Below are 18587 nucleotides of genomic sequence, written 5' to 3' on the forward strand. Positions count from 1 at the left end.
TCGTTCCTCTCTGCCGTCTCTGGTGTCAGCCTTTTAGGGCAGAGTCCAGAGGGCTGACGGGGTGATGCTTCTCCCAAGAGGAAAGGGAGAGCAGGCTGGCTAGGATAGAGAAGGAACTAGAAGGCACCAGGGCCTGTCCTGTGACCTGCTCAGCTTGGTGGACCCATGGGATCTTCCTCCCCACCCTCCTTCCCCTGGGCTGGGCGTCTTACTTTATAATCTGGTCAGGCACTGGCTTGTTCTTGAACCTTGGGTGCTCATCCAAGACGGGCTGGACAGTGAAACACTGGATGTCTGCGATCCCTGCCGTTAAGAGCTCACAACGTGTCAGTCAGCAGTTCCAAGCACAGACAGTCCCAGCTGAGACCTCCCAGGACAGTCCCTCATAGGGCCAAGTTTTTAATGAATGACCAACCTCAGGGTGCTTATCAGAGCTGCCTGTCATTTTGCAACCCCAACCCCGGGCACAGCCCCTGCTAACAGTGGGTTAGTAGTCCTTAAGCCTCATTATCATTGCTATGTTATCATTAGCATGAATGACACCCAGTGCATTTATAGCTCTCAGTCATCTGCAGAACACGTCTCCCCACGGTCTCCTTTCATCTCTCCAGTCCCACTGAGCAGCGTTATTGAATCATACAAGGACATCAAGGTCAAATCAAGGTCAAAGAAGCCGGACAACCTGTTGAAGGTCACACAGTTTGTGAGCACAGAGCAAGGGTCTGTATTTGGGTCTTTTTACCCTAAACTCAGGGTTCTTTGACTCTAGACTTCTATTCAATGTGGCCCTCTAACCCAGCAGCATCAGCATCACTTGGGAGCTTGTTAGAAATGGTGACTCTCAGGCCCTACCTCAGACCCACTGAATCGGAGTCTGTGTCTGTGTGAGGTCCTCAGGTGATCCATACGTATGTTCCAGTTTGAGAAGCATGCGAACACCTGTCATTTTGCACTCTGACTCTGAAAGTCTGAGAGTAACTGCCTGGGGCAGGAATGGCAGGCCATATCCAGGCTCAGTGGGAAGGAGTTCTGTGATCAATTAGTGATGCCTGCTATGGGCACAGGATATAGGAGAGGCACCGCATGTGCCAGGTTTTTGTTATGCCCATTTTAAGTCAGTAATATAGCAAACCAAATAAATAAGGCCAGTCATCACCTGAACCTTACTTCCCTTTCCCTACCTCCCATGGCTTCTCTACCCATCTATCTTCTTCAGATATCCAAGTTCTCCCATCTCTCTGCTCTACCCGATGACCACCACAACTCCCAAAACTCTTCTCCTGGGCCTGATGTTTCTGCCAACGGAAGAATCACAAAGTCCTCTCACTGGCATTCAAATATGCCAGTATTTGAATATGAAGTATTCAAATATTCCAATAGGATCCTAACCCATTTCCCACCATTATCTCTGCATAGCCAGCAGATTCTACTGTTCCCTTTGCTTGGAATACTTCCCCACATCACCACCACAGCTCCATGAACGTTCAGTCTACCATCAGTCAGGTGTCCTTTCCCTTCGTGACTCTGTACTTAGGACTCTCCTCTGTCCAGCAACCTGTCTCCTCCCGACTGCCCCCTCCCCAGCAGACTGTGAGCTTTCTGATGGCAGAGGCTAGGATTCTTTCACACATAAGAAATCGCCAAATGTAATTCCAAGTTAAATCCAACCCCCCTCCCCCAAGAAACTCACTTCACATTAATATGGTGGAGATTTAATTGTTTGACACTGAAGATTTTTCCACATTAAATGAGAGTCCCTCATAGAGAAAGAGACAGACAAAGAGAGACAGAAACAGAGACAGAGAGAGAGAGAGATGAGAGGGTGAGAATGAGCAGGGCTTAACACAAGTGAATAAACCCCAGGGGAGGGATTTCCACAATATTCAGGAAGGCTGATTTCCTTTTCATGTCGTATAGTGAACCGCCTTCTCTGGGAAGGAAGTCACTCTGGGTTAAGTCTAGGACAGGAGCTGGCAAACCATGGCCCTTGGGTCAAGTCCAGCTCACTGCCTGTTCTTGTATGATTCACAGCTAAGAACAGTTTTTGTATCTTCAAAAATTGGAAAAAAAGAGTATTATGTGACATGTGAAAATGATACGAAATTCAAATGTCAGTGTTCACAAATGAACTTCCATCGGGGCACAGCCATACGTGTCCATTCAGGCATTACCCACGGCTGCTCTCCCACCACAGCGGACTGGAGTAGCTGCGACAGACACACAAAGCCCATGAAGACTAAAATACTTCCTGTCTGGTCCTTTACAGAGAAGTTTGCCAATCCCTGGGTTTTGTTTTTTTTTTTTTTTTCACTTTTTTTTTTAATTGAAGTATAGTCAGTTTACAACGTTATGTCAATTTCTGGTGTACCCATCCCTGTTTTAAAGAAGGTTCTAAGCCATGTGTACTGATTTTAGCAATTCGCCTTTGTCCAAGAGGAGAGTCCAAACCTGTCCTGGGGAAGCCAGCGACATCAGAGCTCTCTGATCATGTCCAGTAGGATATGTGGCTTGACTCTCTCACCACGTGTTGAACCTATGCATGGAACTGTGGCCCTGAGATCAGGGCAGAGGGGAGGACAGGGGACAGGGGACAACTTTGCTTTCAAATGTTTTCCTCTATTGGATACCTTAGTGGGAAGACATGAGATTTGTCATCTTTCCAAACTGCTTGTCAGCTTTTCGACACATGAAGCCAAGAGAACAGAGCGTTAAGAGCTCAGATTTTGGCAAAATTCAGACCTGAGTTCAAATCCTAGTTCCACCAATTCCTGGGACCTTGTGCAAGCCGTTTACATTTTTTGAACCTGTTTTCTTATTTGTAAAATGCAGAGAGTCGTAATCCCCAACTCATATGATTATTATGAGGATAAAATGAAACTCAAAAAAATGCCCGGTACACACGATGAACAGTTAATGAAGAACATTCTGTCCATCAATCTTAAACAAAACGACGGTGTTATAGAAAGAACACAGACTTCCAGACAAATGGATCTTGGAGTTCAAATCTCAACTCCGTCACTAACTAGCTTTGTAACCTTAGATAAACCGCTTTACCTCTTTGCCCCATATTCCTTCTCTTTGAAATAGGGTAAATTAATGCCCATCTTAGAGGGTTTTATGAGGATTAAAGAAATAATAGTTATAAAACACTCAGTCTAGTGTGGCATGAAGAGGACCTTTAGCAAGATCATCCCTTCCTCTTTCCCTTCCCACCTGGTTCCTGGCGCTGAACCAAGCCTGCGTGTGATGACACAGCCAGGAGCATACGTGCCCTCGTCCCACCGCAAGCCAAAAGGCCATGGAGCTGTTCAACACCAGGACATCTACTTAGAAGGGCCTCAGTACTAATCCTGTGTCTCACCTGGAACAAACTCTCATTTGTAACCAGCCAGCCCCGCCACCGGTTGCATTTCCTCCTGCAAATAACCCTGGCAGAGCAGGCACGAAGGGCCAGCGAGCATAATGAAAAGGTTATTGGTGAATATTTATCGCCCGAGGGGAACATATTTGGATTAAGGTTCAGCAGACTTAGCGGGCCAGGCATGCAACCTGTTGGCCCCACTTTGAAGGCTGTATCTTAATTTGTGCTACAGGATGCAGTACGGGAGCCAGGCTGGGCTACCGCGGCCCCTCCCCCTCGCCCAGCTGTTGGCCTCATCCTTGGGTTTTGTACGCCCCCTGCCACCTGAGCCCTGCCCCTGCCCAGCGGCGTCGGCTCCCGGCCTTATAAACATCATGCTTTGCTGCACTGGAGCCAGATTACAGCACATCCTGTCCAATCTCACCAGCCGCATCCACGTCACCTCAGCCGTCAGTGTGCTCCAGCGAGCTGGCTCCCCTGCCTCCTCCCTCCCTCCTTCCTTGCTCTATTTATCTATCTCTCTACTCTTTCTTTTCCCTTCTCTCTTGTTTTCTTTCTCTCTGCGTTAACCAGCCAAATATCTTCTGAGAGTTGGCTTTGGGGATTACTGTGATGAGCAAGGCAGCGCGGGGCTCTGCCCTCCCAGGAGCTTCCAGTCTAGCCTGCGCGTACCTTTAAAAGCACAAGAGGTAAGGACGGGTTGTGATCAATTCTCTAAAGAAAGCAGACAGGGTTTGAGATACCAGAGTCCTGAAGACTTCAGATAAGGTGACCAGGGCAGGCTTCTTCTGGGAGGTGACACTGAGTTAGGATCTGATGGGTGAGAAAGGAGCTGGCGGAAAGGCATTCCAAGCAGAGGGAACAGAAAATGCGCAGGCCCAGAGGTGGGAACAAGCTGGACATATTTAAGGCTCAGGAACAAGGCCCGTGTAGCCAGAGGGGCATGAGAAAGCAAAAGGAGAGTCGAGGGCAATGACATTGGACATGCAGACAGAGGTCAGATGACAGCCTTGCAGGCCTTGTTCAGGAGTTCTGATTTTATTATAAGAGCACTGTGGCACCATTTCAGTTCTTGGAACCTCAGGGCCTTTGCACAGGATGGTCCTTCCCTCTGTCTGGAACATCCTTCCCACCTCCCACTAACCTTTGACTGATTACTCACCTTAAACATCACCTTCCCCAGGACACCTTCCCTGCCCTCCCAATCACAGTGCCCTGCAGGGCGTTGATCACATTTCTATCAATGTACATTTAATGATGCAATTAGTTGTTTAATGTCCTTCACTTGCTAGACTCCCTGCAGGTAGGACCTCTTTGTGAGTGGAATCCCCGGTCCCTTGCACTAAGCTTGGCAGAGTCAGGGCTTGACAGTACTCACTACAAGAATGAAGGAATGAGGGAGTAAGTGAATTTTTCAATGAATGCACCATTAAGAGTTGGGTTCTTTTTGGATCCCGCACTGGACACTAAAACTGGCACCACCGCAATGGTTCTGGCAGCAGCTCTGAGCTCTAAGATGGGGCTCTGTGGACTAACGTCCTGGCAGGGCTGCCCATGCCTGGCCCTTGGCTGGGGCGTTCCTCAAGGATACACTGGCCCGGGGCGTTCTTGACGTCGTCCCCGGGGGCAGAGGTTGTGTTCATCTTCTCCGCGTTGGGGAACTGGCTCATCAGCTGCATCTGGAAATCTTCTCTTCGCTCGTACTCCTTCCCTCGGTAGATGAACACTTTGTTCTGCAGAGAAATGACACCGGTCAGAGATGTCAGGGCCCAGGCTTGGGGAACGTGGTCCAAGCCAAGTTGGGAGGCTTGTGACATGAGCACAGGGCTGTGGCGACTTCCTATAGCTCTCTCCCCTCTCTGTATCCCCCCACCCAGGCGAAAGAGGAGCTCAACTTCCTGATCTTCTAGCTGGGCACACCACTTTAAAAAAATTGTTTCTAAAGGGAGAGATCACGGATGCGGAGAACTTATCTTTCAAACCATCATATGTACAGCTTCCAGAATAATTCCTTACTCAGCTCGCACTGTGTCACACCCACTCTCCCATTTACAAGACCACAAAGTTTCCCTCCTGCCTTTAATGGGCCGTGTGGGCTGAGCCTGTGGGATGGAAGAGATCAGCATCCGGGTCCTTCATCAGTGGCTCCATGGAAACACACTCTTTATCCTTCCTGGACCACGTTAGCCTCTTCGACAGCAGTAGTTTTCAAACAGGGGGTGATTTTTGCCTCCAAAGGGATGCTGGCAATGTCTGGAAACATTTTTGGCTGTCACAGCTCTGGGAAGGGGCTCTGCTGGAACCTAATGGGTGGAGGCCCAGGATGCTGCACAGGACAGCCCCATAGCCAAGAGTTACCTGGCCCAAAATGTCCATAGAGCTGAAGGTGAGAAGCCCTGTTCTAGACCATATCTGTGCCATCTAACGGCCCCTAAATTCTTCTGTCCAGACCCACGTCGGCCACCGCCTCTCTGTGTCAGTGCTTCCAAATCTGGCCCCTCATCACAGAAGCCTAGGAGCTTTCAGAAGTCCAGATTCCCAGGTGTCACTCCGGACCTGCTGAAATAGTCTGTGGGAGTACGGCCCAGGAGCATGGACTTTTAACAAGTTCTCCCGGGGGTTCCGATGCAGGATCACGTGTGGGAAGTCACCGCTGTTCCCTGGAGGAAACCCTCACATCTGCCCCTTCTGCAGCTCATGGTGGTCACTCCGGTAAGCCCACCCTGATTTCCACATGGATTGGTACCAGTGAGGGGTTTAGCTCCTTGACCATACTAAATATGGTGAGGATCAGATTTCCTGTTTCTTTTGTATCTCCCTGACCTCAGTCAGGATTGAACCACAGACTCACAGACCAGAAGGAAGCCTTCAGCTGACCTAATCCAACGCTCTACAAAAGCAGACACGGTTCAGACACTATGCTCCAGGGTTCCCTGAGGGTCCCCTAGACTCCTGCAGGGCCTCACAAGATCAAAACTCTTTTCATCGTGACAGTTAAGATGCTATTTGCCTTTTTCACTCTCATTCTCTCACGAGTACAGCAGAGTTTTCCAGAGGCTACGTGATGCAGAAACATTCAGAATCTAGCTGTCTTCTCTTAATATGGACATTAAAGAGATTTGCAGAAATGTGAAACAATCTCACTGTTCACACTAATTTTTATTGGGAAATAGAGCCATAAAAATACACACAAAATGTTATGATAACTCACAGAGAAAAAAATGTGACAATGAGTGTGTATATGTCCATGAATAACTGAAAAATTGTGCTGAACACTGGAATTTGACACAACATTGTAAAATGATTATAAATCAATAAAAAATGTTAAAAAAAAAAGAAATAAAGACTTGCATTTTGTTCCAAAAAAAAAAAAAGATGTAATCTATGTTAACACATGATGTGCTAATTAGTGTTATTATTATTGTTAAATAAACGGATACAGTTGACCCTCCATATCCTGGGGTTCTGAATCCATGGATTCAACCAACTATGGGTCAAGAATATTTGAAAAAAAAAATTTCAGAAAGTTCCAAAAATAAAAATTTGAGTTTGCTGCACTTCGGCCACTACTTACATGGCATTTGCACTGTATTAGGCTTTTTAAGTCATGCAAAGCTCATTTAAAGTATTTGGGAGGTTACATGCAACTACCATGCTATTTTATATAAGGGACTTGAGTATTATCAGATTTTGGTACCTGCAGAGGGTCTTGGAACCAATTCCCAGTGGATACCAAGGGATGACTGCATTTAAACATTTCCTTAGTGTTAATTTTGAGTATCGTCAATGTAGACAGATGAAGTCTACAAATACAGTTCTTCAGGGACCTTGATATTTTTTAAGAGAAAGGGGTCCTGAGACCAAAAGGTCTGAGAACTCGTAGCAGAGCTCCTCCCGCCTCTCTGAGCATCTCACTCCGGGGATGGGGCACTCACTACCTCACACGGCAGCTCTGGCTGCTATGTATTTAGAGAAACACAGCAGGTGTTGAGGTGCTGATAATGGAGGGGGATGGGGGAGCACATGGGGGTGGGGACGGTGCTCAGACAGAGGAGGGTGAGGAGGAGCGCACAGGGTCTGAGCACAAGCAGAGCCTCAAACACAGAGGGGGAGCCCACATGAGATGCCAAGGCCCCGGGTGCCCTGGTCTGTGCCTGAGTCACCCAGACTCACCCGCAGGAAGGAGGGGAAACCCTGGCCGTAGTATCCGACGGCAAAGTAGTCTGGCTTGGGTCTGAGGATTTTCATGATTTTTTCATAGAATTTTGCTTGCTGGATCTGAAAGAAGAAAGCTCACAGCTTATAACAACACAGATGTGGATTAAAGGCACATTCAGCTCCAAGAAGCCACAGTTTAGACGTGATCATTACACCAGAATCCACGTGCCAAGGGCACGTTTGCATGTTCATGGAGATGTCTGAAACCGTAACAGCAGCGAGCTGTACTTACAATATACCAGATATCCTGTTAATCACTCCACCTGCATTAGCACGTTTACTTGCACTGCCCTCGTAACAGTTCCACAGTACTGTATTTCCGTTTTGCAGATAAAGAAATGGTATCTCATGGTGCAGCCAGTGAGCACAGAACTGAACCCAGCCAGCTGTCCAGAGCCCGGACCATCGCCACTCCACTCCCACCGGGTACATTTGTGACGGTCTGTAGATGGATGTGTCTCTGAATACAGATGTCTTCCTATGTATGCACACCTCACATATTTCTTCAGTTCTGAGAGGTGTGTATTTTTCATATGTTAACATCTTTGAAAACAATTTGTGTTTAACTTTATACCCGACGGCATCTTCCAATTGCTATTAAGTGGAGAGAAATCGCGATGGGGCACGTAAAACAGAATGGTGCGGCTCCCAAATGATGGCGTCTTAAATTTGACACAACATGGAAGAGAAGTGCGTGTGGTCCTGATCGTGAGCCTGTGTGATGTGGTCTTGGTGCACAGATGTGCACGCACATCTGCGTGTGCATGAACGTATACTGGGTATGGGTGTGCGTGCATGAATGTGTGCCGTATGTGCGTGTGCAATGCACCTGTTTAGAGGGCATGTGTGCACTTCCACACCCAGAAGCATCTATGTGGATAGAATCAAGCACATATAGTGTTTCTTGGTGCAAGCAGTGTGTTCGCATCATATCTTAGAACACTATACTCCGTACCCATCCCCCCACCAAAAAAGCTTTATTTCTTCTTCCAACCTTCTGACTCTCATTTTATAGTTCCCTGGAAACAGCTGGACTGGCCTCTCGAAATGGGCTGAGATGGGGCCCTGGGGTCCTGGTTCTCAGGCCACCAGGAAATATGTGTGTGGGGATAAGCCAAAATGTTCTGCCTTTTCCCTGTAGAGGCCACCTCCCCACCAAGGCCTGGCCTCTGCAGCAGAAGCAGGATGGGCTGGCTTCCCCCTACTTTCCACTTCCTCCACCAAATCACAAGCTTCGAGGAGCTAATAAGGAATGGCCAGATGGGGAGCATTTTAATGTGATTTATCTGTTAATCAGAAAGCACAGATTTTCGTTTTTATTTCATTGGCTTAGTGATTTGTAGGAATTTTACTGTGAATGTAGCAGAGTGTTTACTGGGTATGCAGCATCAGCCCCAGCGCCAAGCAGGTACTTAACACTCCATCCGAGAAACTGTCACTGATGAGTTTTCCAGGAAGATCTCCCTTTGGAAATATTCCCTACTGGGAGGGAGGCGCTCAGCACAGCCTTGCTCGGCTGGGACCCGACTTCCATTCCATTCCGTTCCCGGTGCCCTAACCCCATTTGGCCTCCTGCCCCTGCCACCTCTCTCCCCAGCCTCTCTGCTGAGCCGAGGCCCTGGGCACCCAGCCTCCAGGGCAGCCAGCTCCCCCCGAGGACGCCTTACCAGGTTCTGGCTCAGCAGCTCGTAGTCAAAGATTTCCATCTCATACTGTTCCGCCAGCTCCTTGCACAGACTGATGGCCTCTTCCCACATCTACGAGGAAGGTCACGGAGACAAAGGTTACGGCGACCTCCAGGCTTGCAGAAGGAAGAGACCACGGAAACTCTGCTCCTGGGACTGAGCCACAAGCCTCACTCTGGCCCAGACCTGGCCCCACACCCAGGAAGCCGGGGGCCTCCCAGGAAGCCGACCTTTCCTCTGCCTCTCATCCTAGTTTCATGACAAATAATGGAACACCTGCAGATGAGGCTAAATACCTTATTTACGTGCTCTCTGGATCTTCACAACCACTCTGAGAGGTGAATAATAGTATCTGCACTTCCCAGGTAAGAAATGGACCTTAGATGACAAAGCATGTGGCCTGGGTCGGATGCCCAACCCACAGCAGGGCCAGGATGCACACCCGAATGCGGCTCTCCACCTTGCGCTTACTTCCCTCCCTCAGGAGCGCTTAGTAAACTAACATGTGTCTCCCTGCGCGCAGGTGGGGCAGGGAGGTGTTAGCCCCATTGTCCAAAGAGAAATGGTCCACAAAGGGGTAAGCAGGCGGCCTGAGGTCAGAAAATTTCTAGACACAGAGTTGGGGCCAGATCCAGCTTTCCTAATGTTTGCTCCTGGGATCTTTCCACTCTGTCAATCCTGTCACTTTCTTTTCCCTTTTGGGCAAATGTCTTCCCTCCCTCCCTTCCTCTCTTTCTCTCACTTTAAAAAAAAATCGTGGTAAGAACATTTAACCTACGATCTGTCCTCTTAACAGATTTTTAAATGCACAATGCATAACTGTTAACTCTAGTCCCAGCGTTGTACAGCAGACCTCTAGGATTTATTCATCTTACTTAAATGAAACTTTATACCTATCAATTCTTACTGGGGTTATTTGGGGTGAGTGGGCCGGGGGCAGCAGAGAGGTGGAGGTGGTGGTGGGACTGGAGTATTAAAAAGAATGATTAAAGCTTTTTTCTTAAATAGGTCTTTTCCATCTTTTAAAAGAATTCTGAAAAACAAACTCTGGACATAGCGGGTCCTTTTCCTCTGCTCTGTCTTGGCTGAAATCAATAGATCATCTCCCCCATCTTAGACGGAAGGGGTCAGGAACCTCTGCAGAGAGGCAGGGGGAGGTGCTGGGTGGGCTGGAGATCTGGCAATCTCAAGGGACACCCATTACATTTCACATTTGGCTTAAAATGGAAGATGCACCTAAATGGAGAAGCTGGGGGAGGCGGGGGAGGAGAGAGGAGAGCTTGCCAAAATGCAGTGTGTGCTTTGTAGCAAAAGTGCTCTCTGCATCCAAGCATAAAAATAAATATAAGCAAGTGCCGAGTGGAGGAGCTGTGGCTGTAAACTCATGGACAACTTAGTGAGCAGCATAAAAATGCTTTACATGCCAGGAGGAGTCACGTCCACCGGGCAGGCTGGGCTGGGGCTTTCTTTCTCCTTAGCCTGACCAAGAAGATGGTGGTAACACCCCTAGGTTGGGCCAGAGGACTGTTTGGCTCAGGTGAAGGTCTTTGCCAACTTCCCACCATAATGTGCCAGAAATATTCTCCCCACATGTTAAGAGATCACTAAGGGGCCAAGGAGGGGGACAGGCAGGGAGTCAGATCCCTGGTATTTCCTCCAGGTTTGCCTGGGACCTCTAAGTCTCATACATTAGTTACTGAGCCACCCGCTTGGCTTCTAGACATCTTAAGGTATATGGTGATGGAACAGATGAAAAAATGGACAGGAGAGTCTCTGCTTTCATGAAACAGAAGTGGGTAAAGCATACATGTAAACAGACGTAACAGTTGGGTTTTGATGGATGTAGAGGAGTCCACCAGGTACTGACAGACGCACTTATGGAGCAGAAAGCCATTGTGTGTGTCTAGATCAATGTGCCTCCATGAGGGAAGATACAGGGAAAGGAAGTTAAAGGGATGCTGAAGAGTTTGGGCTTTCTTCTAGAAGCCACCATAGCAGTGGCTTTCAGAGTGTGCTCTACCCATCTGCTCCCTCCTCTCTGCCCCCAAAGTACCTTAGCACCACCCTGTTCCCTCTCCCTTCCCCAAGATGACACAGCACCAAAGGGTCATGTGCAAAAATAAAGATGATGACTGGTATGTCTGTTTTGCCAAGTAGATAATAAGCCCCTTGACATCGAGGATTATGCCTTTTTCCTCTCTGCTCAGCACAGGATGGATCGACCTGGACACTTTGCAGAGGACAAGGCTCAACACGTCCTTTTGGGGCTTTCGCACAGTGACTGACTTAATCAGCTGATGAGCCAAGAGGAAGCTCTGACTCGATGCCCAGAAGGACAGGAGGTTCTGGGGACAGCAGACTCTCTGCCCTCAAGAGGCTTATAATTACAAATTATAAAAACAGTGTTCTGTAACTGCTCAACTCCCGGGAATTTATAAGCCTGTTCACAGACATTACCTCATTTTATCTTTCCAGGGAAGGTGGGGAGATCAGACTAAGACAGATGCAATGAACTGCAGTGACAGAACGGGCCAAAATTAAGTGCTAAATTATGTCTTGATGAACTGTAAGAGGCTTTGCCATTCAGAGGAGGGGCGGGCTGGAGGTAAGCCAGAGGACTCCAGACAAGCTCGACAGAGGAAGTGGCCGGTCTACTGGCGCCTTGAAGGCAGAGCAGGTAATAATGATGACAGTTACAGTTTAACAGGCTGTTACTCTGTACCAGGTCCTATGCTGGGTGCTCTACATGCAGTGTTTTTTCCCTCACCTAATTTTCACAACGCAACTAGGAAGTGTGTACTTTTAACATCTCACTATTATGGACGGGGAATTGGAGTCTCTGAAAGGCCAAGGGGATTGTAGGTGGTAGAGGAACAAGGTCTGAAGCCTAGAGCCTGAGCACTTAGCCATGCTGCCTCGACCCCTACGGGATGAACGGTAGCATTTGGGCTGATGCCTCCTGGAAGTCTATGAACAGCAGCAGCTGGTCTGCCTAATCTCTAGACCAAACCCAACAAAGCATCCCGTTCTTGCTGTTTAGAGATCAATGATGAAACCGTGATGTCTTTCATACATTCAGTTAATTAATTTACACAACATGTATCTATTGGCACCTGTATGTCAGGCTCCAGGCTAGTTCTGGGCACTCAGCAGCGGATAAGACAAGTCTGTGCTCACGACCTTCTCAAGTGGGAGCCAGACAATGATCAAGTGAAAACAAGATGATCAAGGTGATGTCTGATAGTGACAAGTGCTTTGAAGAAGCAATACGGGTGACTCAGGGCAGGGGTGCTGCTTTATCTTGTGTGGTCTGGGAAGGCCTCCTTCAGGACATGACGATCTTTGCTTGGGCAAAACCCTGAGCCATGAGAAGGAGCCGGCCAGGGGAAGATAAGGAGGAGAAATTTCTAAGCTGGGAAAAGTAAGTGCAAAGGTCCTGGGGTAGAAAAAGAACTTGGCATAGAACATGTGAGCATGAGCCTGGCAGTGATGACATGAGAGAAGTAGTCAGGGGACAGCTGCTGTGGGGTCTCATGGGTCATGGGAAGGACTGTGCAGTTTGTTGTAAGTGGAGGGGACAGCCATCTGGGATGGCTAGAAGCAAGACAATGGCATGACCCAATACAGGTTTATGATCACCCTGTTTCCTACATGGAGGATGATCTGCTGTGGGGATAGAGGATGCAGGGAGGTTGCTTAGGATTCACTGAGTGGCCAGATGAGCAATGTTGGTACCTTGAACAGAGGTGGCAGGGATGGGGATGGAGGGAAGTAATCAGACTTGGGAGGGAGAGCTGAGCAGAGCAGAGGGACTGGGTGTAGAGTCTGGGAGGGAACAGTCCCTCCCGGTAGCTAGGGTTCCCGCAAAGAGAGGAAGGGCAAGAACCAATTACCTTTCCTTTGTCAAAGTAGCCTATGATGATCTCATACAGTGTCTCCTTCAGCTGCCGGTGGGTCTGGGGGTGCTGCTGGCCTGTCTGCATGACCTGTGACGCGCACTGCTCGTCTGACCACTGTGGAGAGAGGACATGTGTATAGTCTGTGGCAGGTGCCTCCCCCACTGCTGGGAGGTGGGAGGAATCCCTGCAAACACCCCCGCCAGCGTCCCCGCCGCCCTGGGTGTCAGTGGTCAGTGAGAGAGATGCTGGTCTGGAGTTTCCATTTGGGAAGCGCCCCCTCACGCTTATTTGATTCTCTCTATTGGCTCACAAGTGTGGTTTGTCGAGTTTTGCTCTGAAACCCTGCAAGCCATGGTCCCAGCTCTTCAAAAACCAAAGGAAATCCTTCAGACTTTGCCCTGCTCCGGCGGCACTTTCAAGAGAAGGAAAACAGCTCACGGGGCATGCTAATGATTTATAGCCGATGTTTGGATGTTATATAAAACAGTTTGGATGTTATGTAAAACTGCAAGACATATCTCAGGGGGTTGTTTTTGCTGCTAAATGTGAAGGTCACTTGAAACCTTATGTGACTAGACAACGCAGTGCAGAAAAGTAACCTTCTAGGTTAAGAGTTTGGGGACACAGAGCAAAACAAAATTTATTTGGCTAATTCTTTTCCTTTCCTTTCCTTTCCTTTTTTAAACTCTTCAACTCGCTGGGAGGGCTCCATGGGGACGCCAGCATGAATCCCCTTCACGGGAAGGGCAGTACCTTGAGAAGCCAGGTGTGGAGGAGGAGTGTATAGGCGGCCTCGGTGTAATTGTCACAGTCCAGGTGAAGGTCGCGGAGTTTGTACAGGTACCTGTTTGGGGAAATAAGCTAAATTACCAGGTGCAATAAGGAGGCAGATGGTAGGGCCAGGAAGGAGCCAGACAGAACAGCCGAGTACCTCTTGGAGTCACGGGAGTCCTCCATTCCCCCACCATCCAGCCCCCTTGCATGGGTGACAGTGACAAAACCCAGCATGTGTGGGGCATTTTAGTGTGTGACAGGAATCATGCCAAGTATTTTAAATGCCTCCTGACAATCATGTAAAATGGGTTCATTGAGTATTACCATTTACAGATGAGAAAACTCTGGCCTGGAGAAGTTAGGTACCATTCCAGCCAGTATTCAACTTGATGCTGAAGACTCTGACCAATGCAATATGACAAGTCAGGGAAATCAAGGAAGGAGAAATAAATATCTTGTCAGAGCACGTGCTAAAGTATGGGAGAAATGGAATGTGATTGCAGTCTAACCGCCTTCAGAGCCGACACGCCGATCACTGCATGACTCCCAGGGCGTGGACAAGCCACAGCTCTGTAAAGGGCAGCTCCCAGCCTCTCTTCAGTGCTCTCTAGTGTAAAGGAAGTGCATTTTCTGATAAGAAAGGAAGTGGCCCTGGGTCGAGAGATTCGATATGCATGTGGAGGCCTGGAGTTGTCAGCAGGGAGAATCTACTATTCAACCACAATCGCATTCCCACCTCCCAACCTTCTGTAATGTGGCGATCCCGTTCTGCACCCTGGGATGGCTCTGCAGTTGGGAGATGTTAAGGACAGGACAGGAACAAAGGAAGGGAGCTGTGGTTAATTATTTGACACATAGTAAGTGTTAAGGGGCAGGGAGGTAACTTCTCTGTGCCTTCGTTTGCTATTCTGTAAAATGGCAGTGCTCACAGAATGCACCCATAGAGTTGCTGGGCATATAAAGGGCCACGCAGACCACGTGTAAAGGGCTCAGTCAGGGACAGACAGCGTTGCTGCTCATACACGCCAGTAGCCACTGAAATTGATCAGCCCGCAGCCCGCACTGAGCAGTGACAGCTACTATCTCTTGGCATTATAGACCAGGTTCTGCTACAAAACAGTCCCTCCTGCCACTGTTGGAGACGGAATCCGGAGCCAAAGAACCACTGCTTGGGTGACTTGCAAGTCACCGGGAGCATTTATTCAAACCCAGCTCTTAGTAATTTGGTGAAGGGAAGATGCTGTGATGCGATGCCCTTGCTCCCTCCTCCGAGAGGAAAGGCGCTGTCTGTAATCGTGCCAGGATTCCGCCTTTGTTGTCTAACTGCAGGGAACAAAGGGCTTCTCAAACATCCGCACTCAAAGCAGGTCTCAGTGCTCAGGCTTCGATTCCTGCTGGAAGAAAGCTTTCGGCAGAGAATGTCACCCAAGGAGGAGCTAGTGTTTCATGTCCCCGGCCACATTAAACATGGTCAGTGGGCCAAACGGAGGCTGCCTGAACTCGGAGTAGGGACTGCCAAAGATTTGGGGGGGGGGGGGCGGGGAGAAAGGTCAATAAGTGATGATTTTTGATAACTAATGAGCTAGTGACATTTTGCTCATTGATTTATTCAATCAGCAAAGCTGTGCTGAGCACACAGGCCGTACCAGGAATCAGAGATAAAGGCTGGCAAAAGCAGGTGCCATTCTCAGAGTTTGGGATTTACAGTCTAGGAAAAGGGACAGGCACCACTCAAATAAGTGACGGCAAAAACACAGCTGTGATCAACGTTGTGAAGGAGAGGTCTATGTTAGTATGAGAGCAGGATTCATGCAGGTGGGGCTTCCAGAAAGGTCTCCAGCGTGTGACAGTTGGGCTGGGATCTCTAGGTTAAGAGGATGAGTGGGGTGGCGTCCCAGACAGAAAGAGTCTTCATTCATTCGTTCAACCAATGAGTGCTTTATAGATTATATCAATTCATCCTCCCAACAAGTCTTTTGTAAAAACTGAGACTTACGTTAAAGTAGATGGAGCTCGAAATAGGCAGAACAGGGTTCTGACACTGGCTATGTCTGCCTGTTCAGTCCCTCTGTCCCCTTTAACTTTCTGGTGATCAAAAGAGCTATGAGTGAAACTGCACGTGGGCTGCCCATAGGGAGTGCTGAGTCTGTGGCCGACCTTGAGAAACGCCCATGTACATGGCCAAATCCCATCTTAGCTCTACCTGCCAGTTCTTGCTCTCTTAGATCCCTGACCATTGGGTCCAAAAAACTCTAGAAGAGAGCAGTCGGAAGGACAGCATCCCTGCTGCTTTCAACTCCTCACTTGGCCAAGGCGCCCTGTCCTATCCTTTGTCAACGCAACGGTTTGCTGCTCAACTACAGAGCTCAATGGAAGACACGCTGATGGGCCCGACTAGGGAATTAAATGCAAACAGATGCCGGAAAGGGGCAGTCTGAGTGAGGCAGATGGGATGAAGTTCAGTGGGGAATGGAGACAATGTCGTGACCACATCACTCCTGTCCCGTCTAAAGAGGTGGCCGCCACCCAGTGTAAGCCATGGCCGTCAGGACAGGATGAGGGCCCAGCATTGCCATCCCTTCTTAGTTTTTCAGAAGAGGGAAATTCTGATTTTCATGTAACTTCTCTGGATTTTTAAAATTTGGCAGCCAATTAAAAATGTTTTTAAATACTATGCCTGCCAAACAGGACAGACTGTCAGACTATATCCTGTTTACAATGTCTGGTTTAGGCAAATGTGGTTTTCCTAGATTACTATAGGATTCAAATCTCCAAAGCTTATGGAAATCTGGGATTCGCCGTCTGTGTTTCTAAACTAGGAAGAACAGAAAAGAGGTTGGGGGAGGGACCCAGGTGCCAGGCACTTCACCTATAGCATCTCATTTAACGCTCAGAACAGAATGGAAACATTCTCCAGGTGGAAACCTCAGCCTGGAGAGACTGAGTCATTTATCCAGGGTCATAACAAAAGGAGGTAAAGCCCCCGGGCCCTTTGTACACAAAGCTCTGTGTTACTACAGTGAGTCACATCTAGTGATGTTATAAATACTATCCAGCCTCAGGACAACCTATAAAATTGTCTTTTTTTTTTTTATCCCCAAATGATAGTTCCTATTCCTGGAATAATGCTAGCATACCTAAAAATATCTGCAGTAATGGCAGACTGAGTTTGGCCTTGGAGTCTCCGGCCTTTGACTGAATGTTGTCAAAAGCCTTGAAAGAGCCATGGTCGTTAACCTTATGATCGATTCCACTTTGCGGCCTTCTGTCTCCTAAGGAGACGCATAAAGATACATGTCCAATAATTTTGTAATTGTGCTGTTTATGGTAGAAAAAAGTTGGAAACGACCTAAATGTTCAATAACATTGGATGATTGGCTATATAAATTATGGTATATTCTGGAAAGAAAATTTTATAGTTTCATTAAAAATTATGCTGAAATACATCTGTTGACATGGAATTCTCGACAAGCAAAGAATAACTTATGAGCAACATGATCCCATTTTTGCAAAAAATATGCATGCATAGGATTTGACCTATATATAAATATAAAAAGGTCTGGGAATATGTATAGATTATAGAAGTTTATTTTTTTTTTTGTTTTGCTTGTCTGTATTTTATGAGGATTTTTTGGTAATAAGTATGTATTATTTTCGTAATGAGTAAAAATAACAATAAAAAAAATCTGGAGTTAAAAATGAGATTCTGAGAAACACTGGCAAGGGAGTCCTTTGCTCCAGGCAAATGTTCCCCTCAAAATCCTTCAAATAAATATCTTTTAAATGTCTACAAAGAAGCGGGAATCACACATCTCCGTATGTTTTTCTCTTCTACATGCCTTCCAAACCCTGGGCCAGGGTTTCACGTGCCAGCCCTGTGACAAACGCAAGTGCCACTCGCCAGCTCAGTCCACAAGATGGGTTAGGGAACATGTGATCTGTGGACACAGCAAAACTGCATGGAAGGCCAGAGAACTCTAAATGGATTTAGGGGTGCTGACTGCAGGAGAATGGAAGGAGTTGAATCTGGGGAGATTGATAGGAATCAGAACACAGGGCGCCTGAGTGTCAACAAGATAGGCTTAGATTCTATCCTGAAGGCAGTGGGGAGCCATCAATGGATATTGAGCAGGAGAGTGGCACAGCGGGTCTGGGTTTTAGAAAACAAAAATCTTACCTTATGTACATCTCTTCCCTGTTGTTATCTTTGTAGAAATTCTAGATAAGGGGGAAAAAAAAACCAGTGATGAATGTTTTTCTTTGCAGAGCAGCAGGGGTGGAGGGGCACAGTGATGAAGATGAGAGGAAATTGCCATTTACTATCTGGGCACCCTGAGATGGGAGCAAGAAGTTTACTTCCCTGAATGCATCAAACAGGAGATTATTAGGAGATTCTGCCTTGAAAGTCACTTCCCTGAGCCTTAGACTAGAAAGAGACAGAGGAAGTATGTCAGCCATCAAAGGTAGGGGGCGGGTGCAACTGTTTGCTGCGCTGAGAGGTGGGCTGCCAAGACTGAGGCAGTTTACTTTGACAACGTCTACTATGAAAGGCAGCCCAGCTCAATCTCTGAAAGCTCAGACTCTGTACTCAGGCAGACCCGAGCTGGAACCAGAGTAATAGCAGTGGTAATCACAACAGGTCCCCAGTGA

General features: G+C 47.8%; 1 protein-coding gene across 1 annotated transcript in view; it reads right to left on the reverse strand.

Moving 5' to 3' along the window:
- DOCK2 (dedicator of cytokinesis 2) overlaps positions 1 to 18587 on the reverse strand; it is a 371332-nt gene that overhangs the window by 17941 nt on the left and 334804 nt on the right. Inside the window, exons 36-42 of the mRNA XM_010972245.3 lie at positions 18115 to 18155; positions 13917 to 14007; positions 13158 to 13277; positions 9247 to 9336; positions 7535 to 7639; positions 4953 to 5094; positions 213 to 294 (exon numbers count right to left, since the gene is read on the reverse strand). Of these exons, the coding sequence (XP_010970547.2) occupies positions 213 to 294; positions 4953 to 5094; positions 7535 to 7639; positions 9247 to 9336; positions 13158 to 13277; positions 13917 to 14007; positions 18115 to 18155 (671 nt within the window). The remainder of the gene's footprint in view (positions 1 to 212; positions 295 to 4952; positions 5095 to 7534; positions 7640 to 9246; positions 9337 to 13157; positions 13278 to 13916; positions 14008 to 18114; positions 18156 to 18587) is intronic.

This window comes from Camelus bactrianus, chromosome 22, assembly GCF_048773025.1.
Source record: "Camelus bactrianus isolate YW-2024 breed Bactrian camel chromosome 22, ASM4877302v1, whole genome shotgun sequence".
NCBI classification, from domain to species: Eukaryota; Metazoa; Chordata; class Mammalia; order Artiodactyla; family Camelidae; genus Camelus; species Camelus bactrianus.